General features: G+C 38.3%; 1 protein-coding gene across 2 annotated transcripts in view; it reads left to right on the top strand.

Moving 5' to 3' along the window:
- Nucleotides 1-17,513, top strand: part of KIF13B (kinesin family member 13B) — a 213,144-nt gene that overhangs the window by 174,080 nt on the left and 21,551 nt on the right. The window contains exons 37-38 of one of the 2 annotated variants that reach the window (XM_059177001.1): nucleotides 2,026-2,159; nucleotides 7,914-11,302. In XM_059177001.1, the coding sequence (XP_059032984.1) occupies nucleotides 2,026-2,159; nucleotides 7,914-7,931 (152 nt within the window). In that variant the 3' untranslated portion in view covers nucleotides 7,932-11,302. Of the gene's footprint in view, nucleotides 1-2,025; nucleotides 2,160-7,913; nucleotides 11,303-17,513 lie in introns of those variants that run through there. The other variant, XM_059176995.1, reaches the window with a different exon arrangement.

Here is a 17,513-nt window from a genome sequence, read left to right as displayed (position 1 = left end):
TAAAAATAAGTCCCCAATATCTAATCAATGTTTGTATTTCTCCAGTTGGAACAAAAATACTTTTTAGTTATTTTGAATGAAAATCCAAGTGTAAGGTTCATATATATTCTGATGAGTTGGTATGTGTCTTGAGTTAAAGTTTAATGTATATGTTCCTCTCCGCTCCTCCCATTCATTGTCTGTGGTGAAGAGACTGTCTTTGTACAGTAGACTTTGTGTGTTCTTACTTTGCTGGTTATATCCCCATGAGGTTTTTTAAACATGGTTCTCTGTCTACCATATTTCCTATGAATTGGTGGTTAATTCTATAATCTTGAACAGATTGAGGCCAGTTTGAAGGAGGTATTAGAGGTAGTTTTGTGTATATACCAAAGGAGAAACATCATGTCTGATTGTCTCGCTTTGTGATATATGCTGCCTTTGATAGATTATTGGCTAGATCTTTAATTAGGGGTCGTCTTCAGTGTAGAATGTTAATTTCTGGTATATAGAACTTTAGATTTTCCTTTTTTTTTTTTCAGCATTTAGATGATTATATTCTTCTGGCTCTTTATTCATCTCAAACTTGTTTTCTTTGTTTTGTTTTTCTCTTTCCTGTTTTTGCCTTCTTGTAAGTTAATTGACTTTTTTGAACTCAGTTTTAACATACCTCTTAGCATTTATAGCTCTCTCTTTGCTTTATGTTTTTTTTTTAAAGATTTTATTTATTTATTTGACAGACAGAGGTCACAAGTAGGCGGAGAGGCAGGCAGAGAGATAGGAGAGGAAGCAGCCTCCCTGCGGAGCAGAGAAACCAACATGGGGCTCGATCCCAGGACCCTGGGACCATGACCTGAGCCAAAGTTAGAGGCTTAACCCCCTGAGCCACCCAGGCACCCCTGCTTTCTGTTTTTAATGGTTGCTCTCATGATTATAAAATATCCTTACCTTTTCAGTTTACTTAGATTTAATACTATAATACTTTATGTAAAATGTACAAACCTTGGAACTGTATGGGTCCATGTACCAACTATATTACCAATGAACTTGGGAGACCTTTCAGGGGTTACTTTAGGGGTAGAGGTACACGAGTAGTTGTGTGTTTCTCTTCAGGCGGTATCACACACAGATTCCTCAGGTTGACTTGTTTGTTCTTTGTCAAGGGTTATGTGGATACAGTATTTTATCATTTATGAGTTAGACTACATTTTCCTAGAAATTTAGTTTTATTCACTAAGGGAAAGGAAATCTTATATCATAGGCATCATCTACATGTCTGATCCCATCCTTTGGTAATTTAGAGCAGGTTTGTTTAGGGCATCAATCCCTGTCTTATGAAAACAACTGAAACCTCACCCTCTTTCTAAAAGATCCATTTCATTATCTTTATTCAGTAAGTAGATATGAAAAACTAAAATTGTAGAAGACATAGTCCCTGACTTCAAAGACTTTAAAGTCTAGATAGAGAGCTATACATGTGTGTTATTAGCTATGTGATTTTTTTTTAAAGATTTTACTTATTTATTTGACAGAGAGAGATCACAAGTAGGCAGAGAGGCAGGTGGAGAGAGAGAAGGAAGCAGGCTCCCTGCTGAGCAGAGCGCCTGATGTGGGACTTGATCCCAGGACCCTGAGATCATGAGCTGAGCCGAAGGCAGAGGCTTAACCCACTGAGCCACCCAGGCACCCCAAGCTGTGTGATTTTAAAATGAAAAACTCCATCTCACTCTGGGGCAGAAGTTAGTATGTGAACCAGTTAGTGACAAGGACTGGGGTTGGATTACCCTTCAGATACTAACAGAAACACTGGATATTAGAATGTTTTAGAACTGCCCTAATTGCTGTTCTTTAATTGGAAAAAGGAAATAGCATTGTGTTTGAGGACAGCTATAATACTACTACGTTTTTCTAACATTTTTTAAGGATACTTTTCTAGAATTTATATCATTAGATTTACTACAAGTAAAATTTGGCAAATTTATAGGAGAGAAAATGTATACATTGTTGTTTACATTTGATCTCTTTTCCTATCAATATTGTTGACAGGACTTAGTAGCCTAGCGGCCTCCTACTTGAATCCAGTAAAATCCTTTGTGCCACAGATGCCAAAGCTCTTGAAGTCTCTCTTCCCTGTCCGCGATGAGAAAAGGGGCAAACAGCCTTCTCCCCTTGCACATCAGGTAAAAGCATCAGGAAAGCAACAGTGAACATTTCTAATTCCTGGCGGAATGATACTCCGTGGTGCACTGACGCTGGCGGGAGAGGGGTAGCAGGGATGGGAGGCCTTAAAGCTGGGCTTTTAGGCCTAGTAAAAGCTTGTGATTGTTTCTCCTCTACTCTCTTCTGAGGTAACAGAGCTGTTGAAACTTATTGACAGTCTCAATCCTTTTTGCTTTTAAAAAATGCCGAGTACACTGCTAATGTGATTTATGGTAATATTACTTAGAGCAACAATAGTAAAATTTATGAAGTGCACTTAGTGTTGTTTGTGTATTGCCAAACAGAAAATGTAATTCTATTTTTAATTCTTGATTTCATTTCATATTTCAAACAATTTTATATCATCGCTGTCCTTCCCTCTCCACTTCTTTTTCCTCTGCTGTGGTTTACCCGTTCCTCCATTTAAAATATTAAAAGTGATCACTTGTCTTTATTTCCCCCTTTTCTTAAAACTCTCTACCCAGACTTCAGAGAAGTTTTAGAGAAAAATCTTAAACGGCTTTCCACATAATCAGGAAACTGCTCTTATGCAATGGTGAATGGGAAGCCTGTTGGAAATGTAATTTCCAGTCTTATATAGGTGTGAATTCAGCAGAAAATGATAAATGAGGATTTATTTATATTCCTTAAAAAACACATACAGTGCAAATGCTGTTGTTGAAATAGGTCTTTTGACATCAGCTTATCCGCATTCACGTAAAGCATTCATAATTGCAGAAATGTGGTTGAGTCCTTGTCCGAGACCTTAATTATTTAAAGGAATTATCTGAGTTTGTGAATGCATATTCAGGGGTAGTGGTATTAGTTTTGTAAGGCTGCTCTACAGATAACATGATTTTTTAAATCTAGCATTATCTAAAAAATGTACTTAAGCAGACATGTACACATAACAGTATGAAACAAACAAACATGGCGATTTTGGATGTTTGAACTAAATTTAACTAAGCACATAAGGAGTGCTTGACAGTTACCAAAGAATCTATGACCACAAGACCTACAAGAAATAGCAAGTCTAATACTTGGTTGGGGTTTAGGCAAAAATGGTTTTCCCAAGGATTTGCTGTTGCGTATATTACTCTGTCTTAAACTTCCATGTCATTGTTTTGTAATGTATGATGCATGGGGACTCTGTCAGAATTTCCATGGTAGATTTTTAAGAAGGTAACTTTAAAAACAACAATAACAGCCTGACCTCATAACCCAGACCCCATCTGGGGTACCTTTATAACCTGTATTTATAAGTACCCAAGGGGACTCGAGCAAAATGTAAAGTTGGATAACGACCCTTTTTCAGTTGCTGTTTGGTGAAGACAGTGTTCTAGAAGTTAAAGGAAATTGGCGTGGCATCAGAAGTTATTGAATCAGACTGCTATGGTTACAGTTTGTTTTTAAAAACTACTTTGAGTTTTTGATATGGCAGGTCAGATCACCTGCTACAATAAATTGTTTTTACTGTTTTGCCAGTAAATGATTGGTTCTTCTGGATATAGAGGAGGAACAATCACGTGTTAGAAAGAAATATAGTGATGGCAGATAACTACATTTTGTAATGTTCAGTTTAGGAAGGGCAATCTTGAGATAGTTTGAAGATCTCTTGTGCAATATTTTGTCCATTCGGTTTACTTTTTTCAAGCATATATGACCAAAGATACTGGAAAAAGTGGCCCTAGATATTTTATATTTTATAAATAAATAAAAATATAAATACAAAACTGGTTTTAATGAAGACACCCAGTGGTGGAACTAATTGGTCCATTCGGTTTGTGAAACCCCCACTCCACTGAAGAGCCTTCCCTGAAGGTCACCAGGGACCTGCATCTTGCCTTCACCATTCCAGTATCCTCTGACTTGACATCGTACTTGAATCACTTTCATCTCTAGGCGACATTTGCCTGGTCTCCTCCTGCTGACCGCTCAAATCCTTCTCACTTGCCTTTTCTGGGACTATTTATTCCATCAGGCTGCTAACATTCGGGTGCTCCAGAGCTCCATCCTGGGCCCTCTCTCTTGGGTCATCCCCTTTGGTTCCATGGCTTTAACTGTTTCTGCATTGATAGTGTTCATATTTCTATCTCCAGTCCAGACTCTGCCCCTGAGCTCTGGCCTCATGCAGCTAAATCCCCATTAAGCTTTTCCACTTGTGAATCAATTAGGCATTTACATTTTACCCGTGCAGAACATTCCTGTTGGTTTCAGCTCATCAGTCTCTTTACCCCCAGCACACAAAATGCTTAAAAATATATGCCCGTTGGGCACCTGGGTGGCCCAGTCAGTTAGGCCTCTGCCTTCAGCTCAGATCATGATCTCAGAGTCCTTGGATCCAGTCCCTTATCAGGCTCCCTGCTCAGCAGGGATTCTGCTTCTCCCTCTCCCTTTGCCCCTCCCCTTGCTCGTGCTCGCTCTCTTGCTCTCTCTCAAATAAATAAATAAAATCTTCGAAAAAAAACATACATGCCCATCTTAGTTTGTAGCGCAGCTATCTGCCCGGTTGCTCATACCTCATGGAGTCCACCGGTAAGATTCAAAGGTACCACTTCCAATCCAGTGACTCCCAGTTATCTCCATTTCTCCTTAGTCATTCGTCCCACTCTGGTCTATTGCCCAGATGATTACAGCAGCCTACATACAGGTCTGTCTGACACTTTTTGCCTTATAATGTCTTTTAATCACGAAGTAGCCAAAGTGCCCTTCCAAAGTCTTACTTCAGTTCATGGCTTGAAATCTTCAACTGCTTCTCACTGAATAAAATCTAAATTTCTTACTGTGCCTTATAGTGTTCTATATGATCTGGTCCTCTGACCTTTAATCTTTATGCCTTTTATTTCCTCTTTGTTCACAACACTAAGCCATGTTGGCCTTTTCCTTCCTTCCTTCCTTCCTTCCTTCCTTATTTGAGAGAGAGAGAGAGTACGTAAGCATATGAGTAGGGAGCAGGGAGAGACAGAGGGAGGAGGAGAAGCAGGCTCCCCATTGAGCAGGGAGCCCGATATGGGACTCAATCCCAGCACCCTGGGATTATGACCTGAGCTGAAAGCAGCTGATCAACCGACTGAGCCACCCAGATGCCCCTCTTTCTTTCTTACCTCATGAACACATGAAATTTGTTTTGGTCTGAAGAATGTTTTGTATTTGCCTTTCCTTCTGCTTGGAATACTGTTTCCCAGTGTCTTTGCATGGCTACCAGGTCTCTAGTAGGGTGGTCTGCTATTAGAATGGTTAAGATCGGCCACTCTAAGGAAGTACGTTTGCGTTTAGAGTGGCCTCAACCAGTTAACCTAAAACAACTGCTTCTGTATCAGTATATTATTCCCATATTTAATCTTTTCAATTGGATATTATTGTTATATTTATATATTTACTGATTAGCTCCTCTCTAATATAACCAAGAATATAATCCTTGAAGGCAGGGACATGGTTGATATGAAATATCAATGATATGAAATGTGTATTGGTTGATCATCGACATATACTCAGATTATAATATTAGTTTGTCCGTATCATTGTCATCCAGTGATATAAAGAACTATCTTCACAGTTTACAGGAGAGAGAATCAGACCTGAGTGGAGACTTGTGATATCAGGACAGAATTATGAACTTTCTTTCCTAGATTGATGGAAGTTCCACTAAAGAACTATTCCTAAATAGGGGGAAAACTTGTTTATCAGTAGGATTTAGTTGATCAAAGATGTTTATGTTCATCTCAGTTTTGTTGACTATCTCTGCTAAAGTTCTAAGAACAGTAAATTGTAATTTTAAATGACATTGTCAAATAGAGGTTCCTTTACAATGGGCCACTTTGTGCTTTAAGTTGTTGCCATCTGAATGGTGTTTCTTCCTTGGAAAAAAAGCACTGTAATGCCAGCGGGATTTCAAAATAACAGCATAACAACAGTGCTGTATTCGTTAGACTTTTTTAGTACCCCTAGCTTTTTAAAGTAGTTGTCTTTACTGTAATGCCATCCCATTCACTTGGAAATCAGATTTGATACCTAAAGTTGAGGGTCTTTTTTTTTTTTTAAAGATTTTATTTATTTATTTGACAGAGAGAGATCACAAGTAGGCAGAGAGGCAGGCAGAGAGAGAGAGAGGAGGAAGCAGGCTCCCTGCTGAGCAGAGAGCCCGATGCGGGACTCGATCCTAGGACCCTGAGATCATGACCTGAGCCGAAGGCAGCGGCTTAACCCACTGAGCCACCCAGGCGCCCGAGGGTCTTATTTTTTTTGACGATCTGCCCTGCCTCTCTCTGTGGAACTCCCAAGTCCTCCAGGAAAAAGATCAGTTTATTTCCAACCAGTCTTTGCCTCAGAGTTTCCCCTGCTGTTACCCAGGAGTTAGAGGGAGCGTTTTGACCCAACGTTTAAGAAGGAGATTTTCTAGACTTAACAGCTATAGCTTTGCCCACTGTATCTCAGATACTAAATACCTCATCATTCTTTAGTTGTCTTGTCCAGGTCTTGCTTCAAGTGGGGAGCCCAGAAGTATTTCCAAGTCCATGCTTGAAAATGGTACAATTCTCATCTTCCTCTTCTAAATAACATACTTCTACCAAAGTAGCACATGATTGTACTTTTTTGTAAAGGCCATTATTAGCTTTTTGGGCCCCTGGTCAGTTAGTATGCCCTTTTTATTTCCTTGTTTGTTTAAATTCTTGGCAATGCAGTTCATTTATTATTATGCTTTCTATAAAAATACTTAAATAAGGAACTTTAGATTGATTTCTAAAATTTTTCATCTTAGTTTTGTTTTAGTGCTCCTAGAATGTCAAGATATTTCTTGAGTAATTATTTTAAAAAATACATGTGTAGCTATCATCTGCAAACTTTTCAAGGGCATAGTCTGTCTGCACTTGAGTCATAAACAAAATATTGAACATTAGAAGGCCCGAGAGAGGACCCTGTCACAGGCAATTCAAGATCACTGCTCAAGGCCCACGGTGACAGATCAGTGTTTCAGCTCTGCATGTTCAGTAACTGCCACCCCCAGCCCACATTTCTTCCTCTTTCTATCAAAGAGATCATGGGAGACATTGTTAGATACATTATGGAAATAAAGGGACACCCTGCCTGTGGCCTTTGTGTCACCAGTCTTGGAAGCCTAAAACACATTCATGCTGACCAGCATTCCTAGACCCCTCCGTTTACCGCCTGGCTTTGCCGTAGCTCCGTGTGAGGTGTCTAATACTGTGACTTAACCAGTAGCCTACAGAGATACGCAGGTGCTGTGAAGCTTGCTCTCTCTTTTTGATTGTGTTTCATTTGCTGCTAGTGCTTGGTTAGTGCACTCATTTCATTCATTAAATAACCAATACCAGATTAAAAAACTGTGTTATAGAGTAACATCAAAGACAAAACCCAGAAAAAATAGAAATCAGTGCAATGCCTAAAAGGGATTTGGATCATTCTACAGTAAGGGAAAGAATAAATATGATATTAATAATGCATAAAACTTAGAGATAACAAATAGATAGTAACCTTGCTGAAGACATATAATATATGATTGACAGAAAACAAAAATAAGAACCCAAAAATGGTTTGAAAATCAACAGATACAGTACATGATAACCAAATAGACCATGAATGATAGCACATTCTTTTCTTTCTACTCTGCCCCCAACTTAATCTTTTTATCATTTGTAAAGCTGTTTCTCTCCATTTCCCACCAAACTATGATGAATGATATTAAAACTTCTTCCTCTTTTATATTTCTGTCTCAGTTCAGTTTGGAGGCCTAAGGTTCTTCTGTGAAATAGTCACAATAACGAAGAAACCCCCACGGACTTGCTGAACACCGCCCTTGGCGTCACTAGACCACACTTACATTACTGCACTTGGTTCTGGATATGTTTCTACGGGAAATCCATTGACCCATTGGATTTATTTCAGGGGATAACATCAGAAATGATTTATGAGGAAGGATTAGAGGATTTATTTATAGCCAACCAAACAATGACTAAGAGAGCTGACTGTATAAGCATTCAAGGGATGGCAGCACCAAGGCGGGGAGAACCGTGTAAGGGCGGCTGGCTACGGCAGGGGGTGGAAGGCGTGTAGAATGACAGAGATGAAATTAACAAAGAGAATGGTAGCAGCTGTGAATAAGTAGGATGATTTAGAGATACAGGGTGCTCTCTTAAAAGCAAAACAAAACACTGGTATTTCTGTCACTTCTGTTTTTAAAAAATAAGATTTTGAAAATGTAAAAATAGTCCTGGGATAGGTCCTATTCCTAGCACTCATTGCTATGTTTTCACTGTTAGATAGAAGAGAGGCAGAAGTTATATAATGAGGGAAGGATTATTCTCAAAAAAGTACTTTTAATCAGTGTGTCCTTGACATTTTCAAACAAGAGTGTTCGATACCCTCCCTCATGGAGAGATACAAACATATAACCATGGTGAGACTCTAACGAAGAGATGAATGTTTATTAACTTGTTCTTTGGAGTCAGCAGGTTTTCAGATCAAGCTGCTGTTATTTTTTGGCATTCTATTTCAATATTTGGAAAGATCTCTGTGGATCTTTCCTTGTAGGGTAGAAGTTAGCAGTTTATTCTTAAGATTTAAAAACAAAGATTCTTATATTATACAAAATGTTTTGGTTTGAACATATTCATAAAGATTTATGTTTCTCATTTTTATGGAGATTTGTTTTTGTTTGTAATCAATTTCTGAATTCCAGAAATGCAAAGATACTGCACTGAAAGAGGTGGCAGCTGACAAAATTGCTGTCTTTGACCTTCTGATGCAAGTTTAGTAACTAATCTGGAAAATAATGAACTGCAATTAATGAAATCTGTACTCATATTCAAGTGTGTTTCTCAGACAGCACATAAAATAATTGAAAGAACTTCCTGCTCTCTAATTAGTTAGATTGAATTAATTTGGCATAATAGCTTTTTTCATGTATCTAGAAGTTTGTGTTCAGATGAAGCTATTTATGTACTTTAAACTTTGGGACTCCAGATGGTGTCTTTGGTTATCTGGAGAATTAAAGAGTTAATACTCAGATTTAATTTCCGCCATCGAAAGCACAGTCATATGTCTGACTTATCTTTGTTGTACGGCTGTCCCTCTTTAGTGTCCTGCACTTTGCTTGGGATTGTCTTGTCAACCACAGGGATATTTTTCTCCATTTTCAATACTGCTTCCACCGTGGAGGAAGGACAAAGCCTTGAGGGGAGAGAGCAGCACCTTGCACATCTCAAATGCTGATTGAAAAGATGCCTGTGTAGTCGGTGATTCCATCTTTCATGCCAGCGATCCTTCCATATTATAAAATGGAGAAAAAACACACCAACTACTAGTTCTTCCCTTGTGCACAAGATTCTGTTGTAGGGCTGCTCAGACTTGGACTCCCTTGATAAAACGAAGCATATAAATGCTTATCCTTGTGTCCTCATCACCAAGGATTCGTCACCATAACTAACAAAATAAGAAAAAAGGGTTTATGTCTTGTCTTCCAGCCTTCAGTGTTAATGTTTGGGTTCCTTAAAGAGTATGGATATGACCATTTCCCCCCTGTAATTTAGTAAGGAGCACACGTAATAAATATATTTGGATATGTTATGCTACATTCACTTGTTCCTGAGTTAACAAAGGCAAATTTGCACAGGCTTTCTGGAGTACAGACTTAAAAAATTTTTTTTGTCAATTCAAGGCACATGATTTCCATTCATTTGTTTTAGGATGAATTCTTAGGTACTTTTACTACTGTTAGTTTTCCAAAATCATGTTTTGCCATCTCTCTTTGTCCCAGAAATGTATGGATACTGTGTTGACAGATACTGATTGACAAGGTTCTCTTCACAATAAGGTATGGTCTTGATCTGAAAAATAACAAAAATGAGACTTTCTGAGGCAGTGCAGAAGTTGATTGAAGAGACCTTAGTCTGCTGGTCATTTTTTTTCAGAAAATGTCATTGTATGCTTTTGTTTGAGGCTGTAGATGAGATATTGGCCAAACTGTTTTTGTTAAGTGCCATATAGTATTATTCTAGGCTTTGCAGGCCTGTCAAAACTAACCATAGACAATATTTAATAGTAAATGAGTATGGATATGTTTTAAGAAAATTTTAAATTTATAACCCCCAAATTTGAATTTCATAGAATTTTTTCATGTCACAAGGTATTCTTTTAGTATTTTGAAAATGCAAAAACCATTCTTAGCTTACCTGGTATACCAAACAGGTAACAGTCTAGATCTAGGCCCTATTTTATTTTATTTATTTTTAAAGATTTTATCCATCTATATGACAGAAAGAGAGAGCACAAGCAGTGGGAGCAGCAGACAGAGGGAGAGGGAGAAAGCAGCCTTCCCGCTGAGCAGGGAGCCTGATGCAGGGCTCAATCCCAGGACCCTGGGATCATGACCTGAGCCAAAGGCAGATGCTTAACCAACTGAGTCACCAGGCATCCCAGGCCTTATTTTAAAAAAAAAAAAAAGTTCTTTTAAGAAAGAATGCACAGGTTGGGGGTGAGCGGCGAGAGGGAGAGAGAGAGACTCCCAAGCATACCTCATGCTCAGCACTGAGCCTGACATGGGGCTCAATCTCAGGACCCTGAGATCATGACCCGAGCCAAAACCAAGGCTTGCATTGAGTCACTCAGGTACCCCTAAAATTTTTAAGATTAGCAAATATTCTGGCTTTTAAGCAAATATACTTTGTATTTCATAGATATTTGAAAAACTAATAACTATTACTTTGAATGAAGTGAAATTATAGCCTTTAAAAAAAATGTTAAGTTTTTTGGGGGCAGCTGGGTGGCTCAGTCTGTTAAGCATCTCCCTTTGGCTTAGGTCATGATCTCAAGGTCCTGGGATCGAACCCAGAGTTGGGCTTCCTGCTCCATGGGGAGTCTGCTTTTCTCTCCCTCCACTTTCGAATAAGTAAATAAAATATTAAAAATAAAATAACATAGGGCGCCTGGGTGGCTCAGTGGGTTAAGCCACTGCCTTCGGCTCAGGTCATGATCTCAGGGTCCTGGGATGGAGTCCCACATCGGGCTCTCTGCTCAGCAGGGGGCCTGCTTCCCTTCCTCTCTCTCTGTGATCTCTTCCCTTCCTCTCTCCTACTGTGATCTCTCTCTGTCAAATAAATAAATAAATAATCTTTAAAGAAAATAATAAAATAACATAAAAATAAATAAGGTTTTTTTTTTTAAAAAGATTTTTATTAATTTACTTGGGAAGGAGCAAGCAAGGGGTAGAGAGGGCATGAGTGTGGTGGAAGGGAAGATCAGAGGAAGAGGAAGAAGCAGACTCCCCACCAAGCAGGGAACCTGATGTAGGGCTCCATCCCAGGATCCCAGGATCGTGACCTGAGCTGAAGGCAGACACTTAACCAACTGAGCCACCCAGGCACTCCATAAATTTTTTCACATAAATATTTAAGTAGCTGTTAACAATTATCATGTGGAAGTTTAAAAAGTAAACTAGATTCTATAAAAATAAACTGTATCTTTTCTGAGAACTCCAGAAATATAAATACATTTATATTTATTTATAATATAATATATCTACTATATTAATTAATTATATAATAATATATAATATATTTATATATATATATAAATAACATAGTGAAATTAATCTGTTTTGATGGTCTTATTCACTTTTATCCACTGATTAGATAGTTTACTTATTGATTGAAGAAATAGGCCTTTCAGGTTTTTTTAATAATTAGGTTCTTCATTTGAAAGAAAATGGCCATAGAAAATGGCCAAAGGAAAGCCATATCCTTGAATGGCTTTGGGGCTGATAAATACAAGGAGAATCTTTCAATGTATATTTTATATCAGATATAATTGTTGATTATTTAAGTTGGGCTTTTATAGTAAACCAAGCTAGAAATATCTTGGAAGACACCAATGGCTCCAGTGATGGGGAAGAGCATGCTATTTTACAAATGTGCTGAGTGCTTACTGTGTGCCAGGCATTTTTTTTTTTTTTTTTTTAATTTTTTATTTTTTATAAACATATATTTTTTATATACATATATTTTTATCCCCAGGTCTGTGAATCACCAGGTTTACACACTTCACAGCACTCACCAAATCACATACCCTCCCCAATGTCCATAATCCCACCCCCTTCTCCCCAACCCCCTCCCCCCGGCATCCCTCAGTTTGTTTTGTGAGATTAAGAGTCACTTATGGTTTGTCTCCCTCCCAATCCCATCTTGTTTCATTTATTCTTCTACCCACTTAAGCCTCCATGTTGCATCACCACTTCCTCATATCAGGGAGATCATATGATAGTTGTCTTTCTCTGCTTGACTTATTTCGCTAAGCATGATACGCTCTAGTTCCATCCATGTTGTTGCAAATGGCAAGATTTCATTTCTTTTGATGGCTGCATAGTATTCCATTGTGTATATATACCACATCTTCTTGATCCATTCATCTGTTGATGGACATCTAGGTTCTTTCCATAGTTTGGCTATTGTGGACATTGCTGCTATAAACATTCGGGTGCATGTGTCCCTTTGGATCACTACATTTGTATCTTTAGGGTAAATACCCAATAGTGCAATTGCTGGGTCATAGGGCAGTTCTATTTTCAACATTTTGAGGAACCTCCATGCTGTTTTCCAGAGTGGCTGCACCAGCTTGCATTCCCACCAACAGTGTAGGAGGGTTCCCCTTTCTCCGCATCCTCGCCAGCATCTGTCATTTCCTGACTTGTTGATTTTAGCCATTCTGTCTGGTGTGAGGTGATATCTCATTGTGGTTTTGATTTGTATTTCCCTGATGCCGAGTGATATGGAGCACTTTTTCATGTGTCTGTTGGCCATCTGGATGTCTTCTTTGCAGAAATGTCTGTTCATGTCTTCTGCCCATTTCTTGATTGGATTATTTGTTCTTTGGGTGTTGAGTTTGCTAAGTTCTTTATAGATTCTGGACACTAGTCCTTTATCTGATATGTCGTTTGCAAATATCTTCTCCCATTCTGTCAGTTGTCTTTTGATTTTGTTAACTGTTTCCTTTGCTGTGCAAAAGCTTTTGATCTTGATGAAATCCCAGTAGTTCATTTTTTCCCTTGCTTCCCTTGCCTTTTGCGTTGTTCCTAGGAAGATGTTGCTGCGGCAGAGGTCGAAGAGGTTGCTGCCCGTGTTCTCCTCAAGGATTTTGATGGACTCCTTTCGTACATTGAGGTCCTTCATCCATTTTGAGTCTATTTTTGTGTGTGGTGTAAGGAAATGGTCCAATTTCATTTTTCTGCATGTGGCTGTCCAATTTTCCCAGCACCATTTATTGAAAAGGCTGTCTTTTTTCCATTGGACATTCTTTCCTGCTTTGTCGAAGATTAGTTGACCATAGAGTTGAGGGTCTATTTCTGGGCTCTCTATTCTGTTCCATTGATCTATGTGTCTGTTTTTGTGCCAGTACCATGCTGTCTTGATGATGACAGCTTTGTAATAGAGCTTGAAGTCCGGAATTGTGATGCCACCAACGTTGGCTTTCTTTTTCAATATCCCTTTGGCTATTCGAGGTCTTTTCTGGTTCCATATAAATTTTAGCATTATTTGTTCCATTTCTTTGAAAAAGATGGATGGTACTTTGATAGGAATTGCATTAAATGTGTAGATTGCTTTAGGTAGCATAGACATTTTCACAATATTTATTCTTCCAATCCAGGAGCATGGAACATTTTTCCATTTCTTTGTGTCTTCCTCAATTTCTTTCATGAGTACTTTATAGTTTTCTGAGTATAGATTCTGTGTCTCTTTGGTTAGGTTTATTCCTAGGTATCTTATGGTTTTGGATGCAATTGTAAATGGGATTGACTCCTTAATATCTCTTTCTTCTGTCTTGCTGTTGGTGTAGAGAAATGCAACTGATTTCTGTGCATTGATTTTATATCCTGACACTTTACTGAATTCCTGTATAAGTTCTAGCAGTTTTGGAGTGGAGTCTTTTGGGTTTTCCACATAGAGTATCATATCATCTGCGAAGAGTGATAATTTGACTTCTTCTTTGCCGATTTGGATGCCTTTAATTTCCTTTTGTTGTCTGATTGCTGAGGCTAGGACCTCTAGTACGATGTTGAATAGCAGTGGTGATAATGGACATCCCTGCCGTGTTCCTGACCTTAGCGGAAAAGCTTTCAGTTTTTCTCCATTGAGAATGATATTTGCGGTGGGTTTTTCATAGATGGCTTTGATGATATTGAGGTATGTGCCCTCTATCCCTACACTTTGAAGAGTTTTGATCAGGAAGGGATGTTGTACTTTGTCAAATGCTTTTTCAGCATCTATTGAGAGTATCATATGGTTCTTGTTCTTACTTTTATTGATGTGTTGTATCACATTGACTGATTTGCGGATGTTGAACCAACCTTGCAGCCCTGGAATAAATCCCACTTGGTCGTGGTGAATAATCTTTTTAATGTACTGTTGAATCCGATTGGCTAGTATTTTGTTGAGTATTTTCGCATCTGTGTTCATCAAGGATATCGGTCTATAGCTCTCTTTTTTGGTGGGATCCTTGTCTGGTTTTGGGATCAAGGTGATGCTGGCCTCATAAAATGAGTTTGGAAGTTTTCCTTCCATTTCTATTTTTTGGAACAGTTTCAGGAGAATAGGAATTAGTTCTTCTTTAAATGTTTGGTAGAATTCCCCCGGGAAGCCGTCTGGCCCTGGGCTTTTGTTTGTTTGGAGATTTTTAATGACTGTTTCAATCTCCTTACTGGTTATGGGTCTGTTCAGGCTTTCTATTTCTTCATGGTTCAGTTGTGGTAGTTTATATGTTTCTAGGAATGCATCCATTTCTTCCAGATTGTCAAATTTATTGCCGTAGAGTTGCTCATAGTATGTTCTTATAATAGTTTGTATTTCCTTGGTGTTAGTTGTGATCTCTCCTCTTTCATTCATGATTTTATTTATTTGGGTCCTTTCTCTTTTCTTTTTGATAAGTCGGGCCAGGGGTTTATCAATTTTATTAATTCTTTCAAAGAACCAGCTCCTAGTTTCGTTGATTTGTTCTATTGTTTTTTTGGTTTCTATTTCATTGATTTCTGCTCTGATCTTTATGATTTCTCTTCTCCTGCTGGGCTTAGCGTTTCTTTCTTGTTCTTTCTCCAGCTCCTTTAGGTGTAGGGTTAGGTTGTGTACCTGAGACCTTTCTTGTTTCTTGAGAAAGGCTTGTACCGCTATATATTTTCCTCTCAGGACTGCCTTTGTTGTGTCCCACAGATTTTGAACCGTTGTATTTTCATTATCATTTGTTTCCATGATTTTTTTCAATTCTTCTTTAATTTCCCGGTTGACCCATTCATTCTTTAGAAGGATACTGTTTAGTCTCCATGTATTTGGGTTCTTTCCAAACTTCCTTTTGTGGTTGAGTTCTAGCTTTAGAGCATTGTGGTCTGAAAATATGCAGGGAATGATCCCAATCTTTTGATACCGGTTGAGTCCTGATTTAGGACCGAGGATGTGATCTATTCTGGAGAATGTTCCATGTGCACTAGAGAAGAATGTGTATTCTGTTGCTTTGGGATGAAATATTCTGAATATATCTGTGATGTCCATCTGGTCCAGTGTGTCATTTAAGGCCTTTATTTCCTTGCTGATCTTTTGCTTGGATGACCTGTCCATTTCAGTGAGGGGAATATTAAAGTCCCCTACTATTATTGTATTGTTGTTTATGTGTTTCTTTGATTTTGTTATTAATTGGTTTATATAGTTGGCTGCTCCCACGTTGGGGGCATAGATATTTAAAATTGTTAAATCTTCTTGTTGGACAGACCCTTTGAGTATGATATAGTGTCCTTCCTCATCTCTTATTACAGTCTTTGGCTTAAAATCTAATTGATCTGATATAAGGATTGCCACTCCTGCTTTCTTCTGATGTCCATTAGCATGGTAAATTCTTTTCCACCCCCTCACTTTAAATCTGGAGGTGTCTTCGGGCTTAAAATGTGTTTCTTGGAGGCAACATATAGATGGGTTTTGTTTTTTTATCCATTCTGATACCCTGTGTCTTTTGACAGGGGCATTTAGCCCATTCACATTCAGGGTAACTATTGAGAGATATGAATTTAGTGCCATTGTATTGCCTGTAAGGTGACTGTTACTGTATATGGTCTCTGTTCCTTTCTGATCTACCACTTGTAGGCTCTCTCTTTGCTTAGAGGACCCCTTTCAATATTTCCTGTAGAGCTGGTTTGGTATTTGCAAATTCTTTCAGTTGTTGTTTGTCCTGGAAGCTTTTAATCTCTCCTTCTATTTTCAATGATAGCCTAGCTGGATATAGTATTCTTGGCTGCATGTTTTTCTCGTTTAGTGCTCTGAAAATATCATGCCAGCTCTTTCTGGCCTGCCAGGTCTCTGTGGATAAGTCAGCTGCCAATCTAATATTTTTACCATTGTATGTTACAGACTTCTTTTCCCGGGCTGCTTTCAGGATTTTCTCTTTGTCATTGAGACTTGTAAATTTTACTATTATGTGACGGGGTGTGGGCCTATTCTTATTTATTTTGAGGGGCATTCTCTGAACCTCCTGAATTTTGATGCTCGTTCCCTTTGCCATATTGGGGAAATTCTCCCCAATAATTCTCTCCAGTATACCTTCTGCTCCCCTCTCACTTTCTTCTTCTTCTGGAATCCCAATTATTCTAATGTTGTTTCGTCTTATGGTGTCACTTATTTCTCGAATTCTCCCCTCGTGGTCCAGTAGCTGTTTGTCCCTCTTTTGATCAGCTTCTTTATTCTCTGTCATTTGGTCTTCTATATCACTAATTCTTTCTTCTGCCTCATTTATCCTAGCAGTGAGAGCCTCCATTTTTGATTGCACCTCATTAATAGCTTTTTTGATTTCAACTTGGTTAGATTTTAGTTCTTTTATTTCTCCAGAAAGGGCTTTTATATCTCTCGAGAGGGTTTCTCTAATATCTTCCATGCCTTTTTCGAGCCCGGCTAGAACCTTGAGAATTGTCATTCTGAACTCTAGATCTGACATATTACCGATGTCTGTATTGATTAGGTCCCTAGCCTTCGGTACTGCCTCTTGTTCTTTTTTTTGTGGTGAATTTTTACGTCTTGTCATTTTGTCCAGATAAGAGTAAATGAAGGGGCAAGTAAAATACTAAAAGGGTGGCAACAACCCCAGGAATATATGCTTTAGCCAAATTAGAAGAGATCCAAAATCGTGAGTGGGGAGAAAGGGGATAAAAAGAGGTTCAAAAAGGAAGAAAGAAAAAAGAAAAAAAAAAAAAAAAAAGAAAAGAAAAGAAAAGAATTTTTTTTTTTTAAAAAAGAAAACACCTAAGAAAAATGTAAAAAAATATATATATATATTAGATAAACTATTAAAAAATC

This window comes from Mustela lutreola, chromosome 1 (genome assembly GCF_030435805.1).
Source record: "Mustela lutreola isolate mMusLut2 chromosome 1, mMusLut2.pri, whole genome shotgun sequence".
Classification (NCBI taxonomy): domain Eukaryota; kingdom Metazoa; phylum Chordata; class Mammalia; order Carnivora; family Mustelidae; genus Mustela; species Mustela lutreola.
This window is presented reverse-complemented; position numbering and strand designations above follow the sequence as displayed.